This window comes from Cnephaeus nilssonii (genome assembly GCF_951640355.1).
Source record: "Cnephaeus nilssonii genome assembly, chromosome: 19".
Taxonomy (NCBI): Eukaryota; Metazoa; Chordata; class Mammalia; order Chiroptera; family Vespertilionidae; genus Cnephaeus; species Cnephaeus nilssonii.
The window spans coordinates 47466832-47478578 of NC_137090.1; the positions used below are offsets into that span (position 1 = coordinate 47466832).

Sequence of the window (11747 nt, forward strand, 5' to 3'; positions counted from 1 at the left end):
AATGCCTCTCTCTCTCTCTCTCTCTCTCTCTCTCTCTCTCTCTCTCTCTCTCTCTCTCTTCAATTTTTTGGGAAAAAATGAATTTAACATTTTAAAGCAAATCCATTTCATTTAGTTTTTTAATCTTTATTGTTGAAATTATTACATATGTCCTCATTTTACCCCATTGACCACTTCTAGCCGATTCCTACCCCCCTCATCAGGCCTTTACCACCCTATTGACTGTGTCCCTGGGTTATGCATATATGCATACAAGTTCTTTGGTTGATCTCTTCCCACCCTGAAAAGTTTTTTTAAATGTTGGTGTCTACCCACTTGCTCACTCTGATCTGTTCTCTCTCTCTCTCAGGCCACACTGATGAATAAGCCTCTGTGCTCTGTGCTGCTATCTGGAGAGACCCACATGGCCTAGCACTGAATGAGACCAACAGACAGAGAGGAAGTCAGGCCTTTGATCCAAACTGAAACCCAAAGTCCCCCTGAGTGAGCTCAGACCCTCAGTGACACAGATCCTGCCTCAGCTGACACCACAGTAGTTCTAGCTGGGCCATGAGGGATTCCTTGTCACAGACATGTGAGCTAATAAGTGTGTGTTGGTTAAGTCTCTAGTGTGGGGGAACTCTCAGCAATAGATCACTAGCACAGTCGTCCCACACCAGGTGCTGCCCTGCCCTCCTATCTCCCTCATTTTTCTCCTCGCAGTTCCCTCCAGTCCCCACCCCCTCCTTTCTAACACGCTCTGCCTCCAGCTTTGAGGATGGCTGTGAAACTTAGGAAAGGACCCTGGAAAGTAGAGCCAAACTGAAAAGTGTAATTTGAAATAGGAAACGGCATCTGCTGAGACCACAGTTCTGAGCTTCCAAGGTAAGGAGACGCTCCACGCAAGGCGGGTGGCTGCCCCTCCAGGCCCATCGCCAGTGCGCACAAGTGCACTGACCATCACCACGGACCTCTAAGGTAGACCTTCCCCCTTGATTTCCAGACCTCCATTTAATTTCACAAAGCTTTCATCAGCTGCCATTGTGAAATCAGGATTAAGAGGGTAGACAAGTATTTATTCAACTTTCTGGTTTAGAAATTGCATCCTAAAGAGCCTGTATAATGTCCCCGCGATGGGCTCACATTCTCAGTGCTTACAGTCCTCAGGGTCAATGGTAGGACTCATCACACTCCATGAGAATTTCCTTTCTATCTGCGTCAACCAATGGGGCTAAACTCCTTGAGAGCAGGGACCCTGGATGTGGTCCAAAGGTAATAGTTAATACCCATTTGTCCTGCGACAGTGTAGCTTGTGCCATGGCGGGGCGCCATACAAGGCTGTTAGTCCATCCTCACCAGGGTAGTTCAGAGCACAGAAGAGGATTGATGTAAAAGGAGAAGCCAGGCTGTCTCCACAACCTTGTTCAGCCTTGGGGCGTGAGAAAGAATGGCCGCTGGGCTCTGGTGAGACGGAAGAGCATCAGGAAAAAGCCCAGCTGAACCAGAGCTCAGGGGCTGAGGGTGGAGAGAGGCTCTAACCCTAGAGGAGACTTTGAAGTGGTGTCTGTGGAGGAGATGAGTGTGGAGCCCAGGCCCTAGGACATTACCTGCCCCTCTTCAGTGCTATGGGCCAACAGAGGAGATGCTCAGAATGCTGTTCAGTGCTAGTGGAGCAGGGTGGTGTTTCTGTCCAGGTGCAGGTGGCAGTCAGTGTTCAGGAACTGCTTGCTGCTGGTTAAACCCTGGAGCATTCTGCAATGTGGACGCCAGGGGGTGCTTAAGCCCATGCTTTGCCCATGTGCTGGTGGGAGATGTCAAACAAAATGTGGGTTCCCAGGGGTAGCCCTGATATAAAGGGTCCCTGCCCCAATGCTCCTCGGTCAATTTCCCCGAAGTCCCATTGTGCTGAGTCTCAAGAACACATTCGTAGAGCTGATGGCTCCTGAGAGGCTAATTATTCCCAACCTATGACTCATTGTAACCCCACGAAGGCCCAGAAGAAACAGACTTGCTCAAGGCTCTGAAGGTTTATAGAGTTAAATTTTATAGAATCGAAATTAAATTTATACTTAAGAGTATTTCATTACATTTTCTTTCAAATAGATTATATGTTACTGGATAGTATAAGAAAAATACAGTAACATTTTAAGTATATATAAAATAAACACAAATATTTTCAAACTGTATATAAAGGGGATGTGGGAATCCCATCTGCCATGGCAGCTGACACACACTGTGACACAAGGCCTGGGACCGCAGGCCTCCCAGGAGCTGAGGTGAGTTGCTCACAAGCTGCAGGTGGTTCCACATCTGGGAGTTCAGTTACACCTGTGCCTGGAGCCTGCTCTGGCTCTGGAGAGGGCACGATGGTTGGCGTTTCCTCTTCAGGTGTTTCTTCATCTTGCTCTGGAGCTGCTTCTGGAGATACAGGAAGAGAACATGTTACACCATGACTGCCTTTTGTGTGCCTTCCAAGGAAGGGAACCTCCCATCTCCATCACTGAAGTCTCAGTTCAAGCCCCCACCCAAGGAAGTCCTCCAGACTGCAGGCCATGGGCACTGACCTGAGCGGCTCTGTGCTCCTGCCTAAGCCCAGCCTCTGGAAGCTCTTCTCGGTGTGGGCAGCCACATCCCCTCCACACTCACCCTCACCACCCAAATCCACATGCACAGCTCTCTTTGACTCCCTCCCTTTTTTCTAGGAGAAGCCCTCAGACCTCTGACCTCTTGCAGAAGTCCCACAAGGCATGGGACCCAGGGTGTTGCCACCTTCTCCAAGTCACAGTCCCCATACTCCCCTTAAGGTTCTGATCCAAAGCCCAATCACTTTTTCTGCTGGTCCAGAGATCCACATTCTACTTCAAAATATGAGAAGATGAGGCGATACTTTGAGGAAGAAGTCACATGACTGTCCTGTGGACGCTACCTGCCTGTTCAGCCTGGTGTGACTGAATCACTCCTGACTAGAAGGAAGCGCTGGAGTGCAGTCCTGGGGCCAGGGCATTTGCTGAATGAATGAGCCCAAATGAGCCCCATCTCAGATAGCTGGGTGACCCTGGGGTCCCCTGCTCACCCCTGGGATTTCTAATCTGGCTTCACCCAGGTCAGGGACCCTAATGGAATTTCCAATGTCTTTATCACAAGAGAAAATAGCTTAGCCTGAGGCTTAAGAATCACAAATAAGGCAGAAGCTTCTTTAAGAAGAGAAAATGGCCAATTAGGACAACCACAGCCCCTCCAGCACACCTCTCCAGTGTCCAAGCTCCCAGAGAGCCTTTTTTCCAGGGGAACACCCCTCCCCCACCCGAATCCCTACAATAACCCTATGAGGCTGGGCCTCAGAATTCCCTATGGTCAGAGAAACAAACACTCAGAGAGATGCAGTGACCTGAAGACTCACAGCAAGCAGGTGGCTGAGTGGCCACTGTGCTGTGGAGGGGCAGGGCTCACCTGGTACATGGTTGGTCCCACCCACGTTGGTTAGTAGCAAATGTTCTGTATGAACACAGAAGTGTGGGTGGGGACCAAGGTGGGGATGCTGCCCAGGAAGCTGGACACCAAGTATTTGATCAGTTTGTCCAGTCACTGTTCCTGGGAAGCCTGCACTGTACGTCCTTTTATTTTATTTTTGCTCTCTGAGGGTCAAGTTTATTTGGAAGCCTGAGTGGTGTTGGGGTCAACATGAAGGCCCAGGGAGAGGATGACTGGCAGGTGGAGAAGGTGAGGAGAGTTCTCCCTGCATGGGTCAGGGTCCAGAAAAACAGACATGCTCAAAGCTCTGAGGGTTAATAGGGTTAAATTTTATAGAATCTAAATTAAAGTTATGTTTAGTAGTATTTCATTAAATGTTCTCTACAGTACAATCTATGTTACTAAATATCATAAAAATTACAGTAAAATTATAAACATATATAAAATGAACATAAACTTTTAACACTGCATCTAAATGGCGGTGGGGGCGCCCTCTCTGCCATGGCAGCTGACACGTGCTGGGGCCTGGGATCTGGCACCACAGGCCTCAGAGGAACTGGGTGAGTTGCTGAAATGCTGCAGGTGGTTCTTCTGCCTCTTGAAGTTCATTGAAAGCTGGGCCTGGATCCGGCTCTGGCTCTGGAGAAGCCACTAGCGTGGCGTTGCCTCTGGAGGGTTTTCCTGATGTTGCTCTGGAGCTGGTTCTGCAGATCCAAGAAGAGGACATGTCACCACCCTCACTGCCTTTTGTGTGCCTTCCAAAGGCACACTCACCCACACCACCCCCGGAGGCCGCCGCCTCCTCCTTTCTCGGCCTCAGTGGGCTCAGGTGCTCCCGTCATGACTGGAGCCACTGGGCCTGGTTTGGCAGGTTGGGGACTGGAAAGTTGGCTCTATGGAGGCCAACAGCATCATCAGGCTTGGAAATTCTGGCAGCGGATTAAAATCCTATGGATACTGATCCAGCCAGATGCCCAGGGTGCAGGAGATGGCCCTGGGGAGAAAGAGGTGGGAAACAGAGTCTGTGGCCTGGCCTTTCCTTCCACACGGCCATCCCAGAGCACCACTCAGAGAAACTGGGGTCCTGTGCCTGCTGCTCCTGCCCAAACCTACTCCTTGTCCACCTTCAACCTGGCAGTTCTGGCAGAGACATGCCTGGTCACCCAGGAGGGGCTGGCAGAAAGCACTCCTAACTGACAGCTCTGGATCCATGAGGGAACCACCTGTCCCCTTCTTCAAGGGAACCTGACATGCTCTCTCAGTGTCCCTGTCCCCTCCCACTACCTTCCCACCAAAACATCAACTCCATGAGGACAGGGAAGGCTGGTGTCCTCCCTGTTGGCACACAGTAGGTGCTCCAGGAATAGCTGACCAATGAGCAAACCAACAAACTCTGTCTCCATCCCTGGCTTCAAAGGGCTTTCCTATCAGCTCAAACTTTGGCTCCTGCACCTACGTGCTGCCTAATTCACTTGCTGCCCTGTGGGGTTCTTTGCCTCCCACTGAAACACAACTCTCACAGGGCGGGGTACACTTGCCAAACTGCCGCTGAGAAGGTTCTATCAAATTAGTGAGCACGGTCCCTGGGTAGGGGTGCACACAGGGCTGGGAGTAGGAGCGGAAGGGTATGAATTTTCTGAGGGTCTGACTTTCTCACTGAGCTCCCACTGCTCTCCCACACCACCCATATCCACATGCACAGCTCTCTTTGATGCCTTCCCTTTTTTCTAGGAGAAGCCCTCAGACCTCTGCCCTCTTGTAGAAATCGCACCATGTGTGGGATCCAGGGTTCTGCCAGCACCTTGAATTCACACTCCCCATATTCCCCCTCCTGGTTCTGACCCAAAACTGACTCACGTTATCTGCTGGAACAGAGGTTCACCTTCCTCTTCACAGTATGGAAAGATGCAGCCATAGGGAAAGGAGGCCAGGAGGACGTCACATCGGCTGTCCTGTGGGCACTATGAGCCTGTGCAGCCTAGGGTGACTGAATCACTCCGGACTAGAAGGAAGCTCTGGAGTGCAGGCTTGGGGTCTGCTCTGAGCACTGGATTATGGTCAGTGCCTAGAGACATGTCTGTAACTGGCAGATTTCTGATATGTTTGCTGAATGAGTGAGCCCAAACCAGCCCCATCACAGATAGCTGGGAGAGCCTGGGCCCCACTGCTCACCCCTGGGGTCTCTGCTCTTGCTTCACCCAGGACAGGGACCAATAACAGAATCTCTAGTCCCTTTATGACATGAGAAAAGAGCTTAGCCCAAGGCCCCGAGAAGAATCACATTTGAGGAAGAAAAATGACCAACTAGCACAACCACAGCCCCTGCTACAGACCTATCCACTGTCCAGGCACCCAAAGAAAGCTTTAGGGGAACACTCTATAGGGTCCCTACAAAAACCCTATGAGGTTGCTTCTTGACTCACCTCATGTTCTTCGAAATACTCACTGAGAGGGAGGCAGTGATCTGAGAGTCACAGCCAGCAAGTGGCCAAATGACCACCGTGCTGTGGAGAGGCAGCTTGCTCACCTTGTCAATAGCTGATCCAACACCTGTTGCGTGGCAGCAAATGTTCTGTGGTAACATGAAGAGGTAGGGACGAAGGTGGGTGGCTGCCCAGGAAGGAGGGCACTGGTTTGTCCAGCCGTGTGCCTGTGGGTCTGCACCATGCAGCTCCTTTTTGTTATTTTGCCCTGTGAGGCGGGAGTTCATGGGAACCATAAGTAGATGGTGCTGGGGCCACTTGGATGGTTTGCAGCTGGGGTCCAAGGTTGGGCTGGCCGCCCTCCATGTTGTGCTCCGGATGCCCCAATGGGAGGCCAGCTCTTTGCCTCTGGTGGCCCAGCACTGAGTCTGGGCACAGGCTGGAGCCAGCTCCCAGGGTGAAGCAGAGCCCTGGTTTCCAGGAAGGGCAGGTCTCCAAGGCCAGAACCATTCTCACTGAAAGTGTTGGGGATCCTGAGGCTAAAACACACCTTCCATGATGCTCCAGTTCAACAGTGCCCACCTGACCTCCCACATGCCGGAATGTTCTGGTTATTAAACAGAGCATTTGTGGGTCCCAGTGAAGGCAACCCCCTTAGGTTCCAGGCTGTCAGCACATTCTAACTTAAAACAGTTTCTCTGTATTTTCAGGGTCTGTGTCTGTAGTAAACTGAACTGTTCACAGAAAAGCAGCTGGGCCCTTCTGGGTTTGGCCCAGGCAGGGTGAAGGGCAGGGAGAGGGGCAGGGCTAGAAGGTGGAATTGGAGTGTCCGAAGATGCAGATGGGGAAGTGCTTGACGTGGGAGGACCACTGGGCTGCCAGCTGGAAGAAGGTCACGTCGTTCCACTCCACACCATCAATGAGGACCCGCTGCCTGTTCTCCTGGTTCTTAGCTGAGCAGACCAAGCGGCCAATGCCCTGGATGCACTGGCTTTTGGACACCAAGTCCTTGCCCTTGTCTTTCTTGGGCAAAAACATCACCTTCTTTTTCTTCTCCTTGGTGACCACAATCATGGACATTGTGGGCGTGCCTGCATCCTTGCCACTGCTGGGCAGCCTGCTGACCTGGAGAGACCGGAAGGTGCTCTGGAGTGTGTTTTTGGTGGTAGGCAGGTCTTCCTTCTCCCCGTTTCTCTTCCTGTTTGTGGGCTTGGCTGCCATCCAATAATCCACCTGTAGCTCCATCAGCTCAGCACTGGCACCCTGGGTGGAGGAAGGTAGGCCTCCACTCACTGATGAGGAGAAGGTTGGGTTGTGTGAGGCCTCCCTGGTGGTGGACAAAAGCATGTTGGAGCATGAGGGGACCACATCATCTGTGTCTCCTGACGTGGCTGAAATTGGTTCCACTATTCCAACTTTCACTGCCCCCACAAAGGGAATGAACTTCTGCGAGGACAACTTGCCCGGGCTCTTCGGCTTAGAGATGAGCATGGCCTCTGCAATGGGCAGCTGGTGGACACAGCTGGCCCCTGTGATATACTCTGTGATTCTCGACACAATGTTCTGCACAGAACTCTGGGCCTCCACATTGTTGAACATGTCCTGCCAGGCCAGGTCCTGGAAGAGGTGGTTGTAGCGGTAATCCACAGAGCCCAGGTAGCTGGCCACAGGGTGGGAACCCAGTGGGATGACCAGGAAGCGCATGTAGCCCAGCCACTCAGGGTTCTTGTGGGACAGCTGCTCCACAAAGACCCGCAGCACGGTGCTGAAGTAGTGCTGAGCCCCCACCACGGCGATCTTCACTGGCACCGGGGCCTCGATATTGCAGTTGCAGTACCTTTGTATCCAGGAGATGATGGAGCTGAAGGCCTCCTGGACATCCACCATGGAGCAGGTGCACACTACGGGCAGCATGTGCTGCTGCAGGACATCCGACAGGAACTGCCCCTGCCTGTCAGAGGTGCTGATGAGGATGATGTTCTCGGGCAGACAGTCATTGGAGATGAGGATGTGGTTCAGTTGATCGTACACGGTCTTCCTGGGCATCTGCAAGTGGCTCTGTGGGACTGGGCAGCACTCCTTGATCAGGCTGTTGGATGACTTATTCAGGGACCTGCTCCAGCCTCGGCAGGCGGGCTGCTTCCCCTTGGAGCTGCTGGAGGGGAGGACCAGAGACTCGGTCTTGGTGGTGCGCCTGCTGGGTGGCAGCTTCTTAGTGAGCATGTGGTGGGCAGAGGTCTCTGCCTCCGGGCTATCCTCAGGCTGTGCCGGCTGCTCCCCAGGGTTGGGCATGCTGTGGACCACCCAGTCAGAGCCACTGTCACTTGACAGGCTTTCAAAGTATGACCTGGGTTTGGGCTTGGACTTGGGGGTGCCGAGGCCTCTGTCATCCTCCTCCATATCTGGGCCACTTGACAGGCTTTCAGAGTATGTCATGAGCTCAGGCATGGGAGGGGTTAGGAGACGGTCATCATCCTCCACATCTGAGCTACTATTGCTGGGGTTCACCAGCCTGTAAAACAGAAGAGCCACGTCCTTGTCCACATCGGGGACTTGCTCCTCAGGGTCCTGCTCTGAGTCCAGGACCTCCTCCGTCATTTGGAACCTGTGCAGCCATGCTGCGACTTTCTGCTGATAGTTCTGTTGCCTGGTCATGGACCGCCTTCTTCCTATCGGCTTCTCCAGGTCCAAGTCATCCTTCTCCAGGTCATGCCTGTGGGCAGCATTGTAACTGACCTCCAGTTCAGAGAAGACGATCTCAGAGTCTCCTTCAGAGAAGTTATCTGCCTTAGTGCTGGCCGGCATGGAACTGTCCAGGTGGTTGACGGGCTGGCTCGATAGGGAGAAGATACAGGTCTTGTCCACCTTGGTGGCGGGGGTGCTGTAGGCCATAAAGTCAGAGACACTGCCACTGAACAGCTTGCTGCCCGGGCCCTGGGCCTTCACAGGCATGTCGGCCAGCAGAGGAGGCTCCTTCTGCCTCCGGCCACTGTGTATGCTCCTCATCTCCATCTGCCAGCTGGAGTGTGCCAGGCCTTCAAAGTATTGTCTGGTCTTGGTCTTGGTGTTGCTAAGAATGATGCCATCATCCTCCATGTCTGAACCACTGTCGCTGGGATTCTCAAGGTTGTCATACAGAAGGTCCAGGTCCTCTTCCACCTCGGGGACATGCTCTGTAGGGTCCTGATCTGAGTCTAGGACCTCTTCTGACATGTTGGACCTGGGAAGCAGTACCATAACATTCTGCTTCAAGTTTCGTTGCATGCATCGCTGCTGCTTCTTGGGCTGCCTCAGGTCAAAGTCATCTTCTTCCAGGTCCTGCCTGGGTGTCGCGTTGTAGCTGGCCTCCAGCTCAGAGAAGCTCTCAGATTTCCCCTCGGTGTAGCTATTTGTGGACTTGGCCTTGGGGCTGGCCTGCATGGTGCCGTCCTTGTAGTTGATGGGCTGACTGGACAGGAAGGAAATCCAGATCTCAGCCACCCTGATGGAGGACTTCTGGATGCTGCTGCTGAGGCTCAGCACCTGGCCACCCTCGGGGGGTCGCTGCATCACCTCAGCCATGTGGATGGCACCTGTGGCCAGTGTCTTGTAGCCCAGGATGATCTGGTTGTTATTGCACTTCCTCTGTTGCAGCATGATCTGTAGTTTGTTGCCTTCTCCCTTGAGGAAGTGAGGATACTGCAGGGAGAAGGTCAGCGCCAGGTCAATCTCCACTTGTCCACTAGTGGGCAGCATAATTTCGTGGGATCTCAAGATGCCCTTGGAGCCCTGCATCTGCACTGCTATCACCATGGAGATGAGCTCCTTCTCCAGCTCCTTCAAGATCACCAGCTTCTTTAAAGTCAGGCTGCACAACCTGAGCACGCAGTTGGGGCTGGAGCAGTCCACCTCCCAGGTAGAGAAGAGGTTCATGGGCACTGGGGTGTTGAGCACGGTGGGCGAGCGGGCCAGGCCTGCAGGTGATGAGGAAGCTGGAGCTGCTTGCAGCATACAGGTACTTGATGGTTTCTTCCCCTGTGGTGGGACAGAGGAGGGACATGATTGGTGGCAAGAGGTGGAACACAAGTGATCAAAGGAGAGAGTGGATGAAAAATGGTCACATGCAAGCCTGTGACTAGCACAGGTAAGGCCTGCATGGTGGCCTTTCAAACTCAGAGACCTAAATTAACCACAAAGTTGGCCTGAAATTAAAACTTGTTAGATAAAAGCAGTTTATGGTGTGTGGTCATGTGCTAGGCCAGCGTCTTCCCTGACAAAGGTCAATCTTTACAGTAACTGAGCCTGTCTATTGTCTTTTGGCATCCATGATAACACACCTTTGGAATGTGAAAGGAAGTTCCCTTTTTCTGAACACCTCCAAGCACAGGCACTGCTCTGTGCTCTGCAGAGACCACAGATCTGCTCATTGCTATTGATATCATTGCTGACTGCTAACTAGCCTGTAGGCACCTGTATAAGAGAGGCATGTGTCTATCATTTTACTTTTTATCTAATCCCAGAGATTTCCCTGCTTTGCTTTCTCCTGTCTCCCTAAGCAATGGATTCCATGTAACCCACATACATCTCCACTTTTTATTATAATGTACAAAATAAGATACAATACTGCCATTCTCTGGAGCACTCCCTCAATATATTGAGATTTTGTTTTCTGGCAATTCTTGACAGTTGGGCTCCAATAAACTCACAAAAACTCTGCACAGGGTTGAATGCTGCTTACATTGATATTTACTTGGCTTACTACAGCAGGATTCCAAAGAAGCTCATCAGGACCACCCTGCAGGCCCAGACCCGGTGCTCGGACCTAACAAAGGGCCAATTGGGCCCGCCAGTTCCCTGCTTGTCAGGTGAATTTGGCTAAGTTGTCTCTTGGATCCAGAATCTTCCGTTGCTTGTGGTAGAGAGTCTGACTTTATTTGAGCTATATTTTTAAATCCTCAAGGTGGAACTAAGGTTAAGGGTTGACAGAACCAAGGCTAAGGAGAGACAAGAGGAAACATGGGTGGCTGGTTTTTAATTCTGGGTTTTCATTTGGATTTGCTTTCTGAGAATCTGACCAAAAAACTTCACTATATAACTAAGAGCTGAACTTGTTCAGCTCTGAAGTGGTACATCCTTCTCTGACCCGGATATCAATTGTTCTTAAGCAACTAAGAATCTTTGCGGAGCTGTCAGAGTTGATTCCTCACGCCAAGCAGGAGCCCCAAAGGGAAATTCCAACTCAACTGTAATTCAACTGACTGGCTCTTCCAGGGGGAGAGCCCATAAGGTGTGGTCCACCAGCGTTCCTAGCCCTTCCTGTGGTTTTTATTTTTATTTATTTATTTATCCTCACTGGAGTATATTTTTCCCATGGGCTTAGAGAGAGAGGAAGTGAGGGGGAAATACAGAGAGAGAGAGAGAATGAGAAAGACATATAGATTGGTTGCCTCCCCCACAGGTTCCAGTAAGGGCTGGGATCCTTCACCTGAAATCAAACCCAGGACCTCTAAGGGCCTGCTTTCTACCCACTGAGCCAAACTGGCTAGAGGCCTTCAGGTCGCCTTAGATAGCTGGGAGAGAAGCTGAGGCACATGAGAGGGCTGAATGAGACTCAAGGGATGTGAGCATCACGGAGCCATAAGCTGCACCCTTCAACCCACTCCATAACATCCCTAGAAAATTTGCTTAGACTCTGAAGATATGAAACAACAATAACAAAAACACCTATAATTGACATGGGAAGTTGTGCCTCCAAAGCTGGGAACTCCCAGACTCCAGCCCTCATTAATATTCCTGATAGAAAGCCTTTTTTTGCAAGTGCTTTACAGAAATGGGAAGATTTAACTTCAAAATATCAACTTTAAAATGGCCAAGAAAAATTAATTTTTTGCAAGA

The 11747-nt window shown here is 51.4% G+C and overlaps 1 protein-coding gene across 1 annotated transcript; it reads right to left on the reverse strand.

Moving 5' to 3' along the window:
* Positions 1-6680: 6680 nt before the first annotated feature.
* Positions 6681-9811, reverse strand: LOC307115382 (phosphofurin acidic cluster sorting protein 2-like; the record flags this gene model as incomplete). Its single annotated transcript, XM_079798601.1, has 1 exon — positions 6681-9811. The coding sequence occupies exon 1, from the start codon at positions 9783-9785 to the stop codon at positions 6681-6683; it is 3105 nt and encodes a 1034-aa protein (XP_079654727.1). The 5' UTR covers positions 9786-9811.
* Between the last annotated feature and the right edge of the window lie 1936 nt (positions 9812-11747).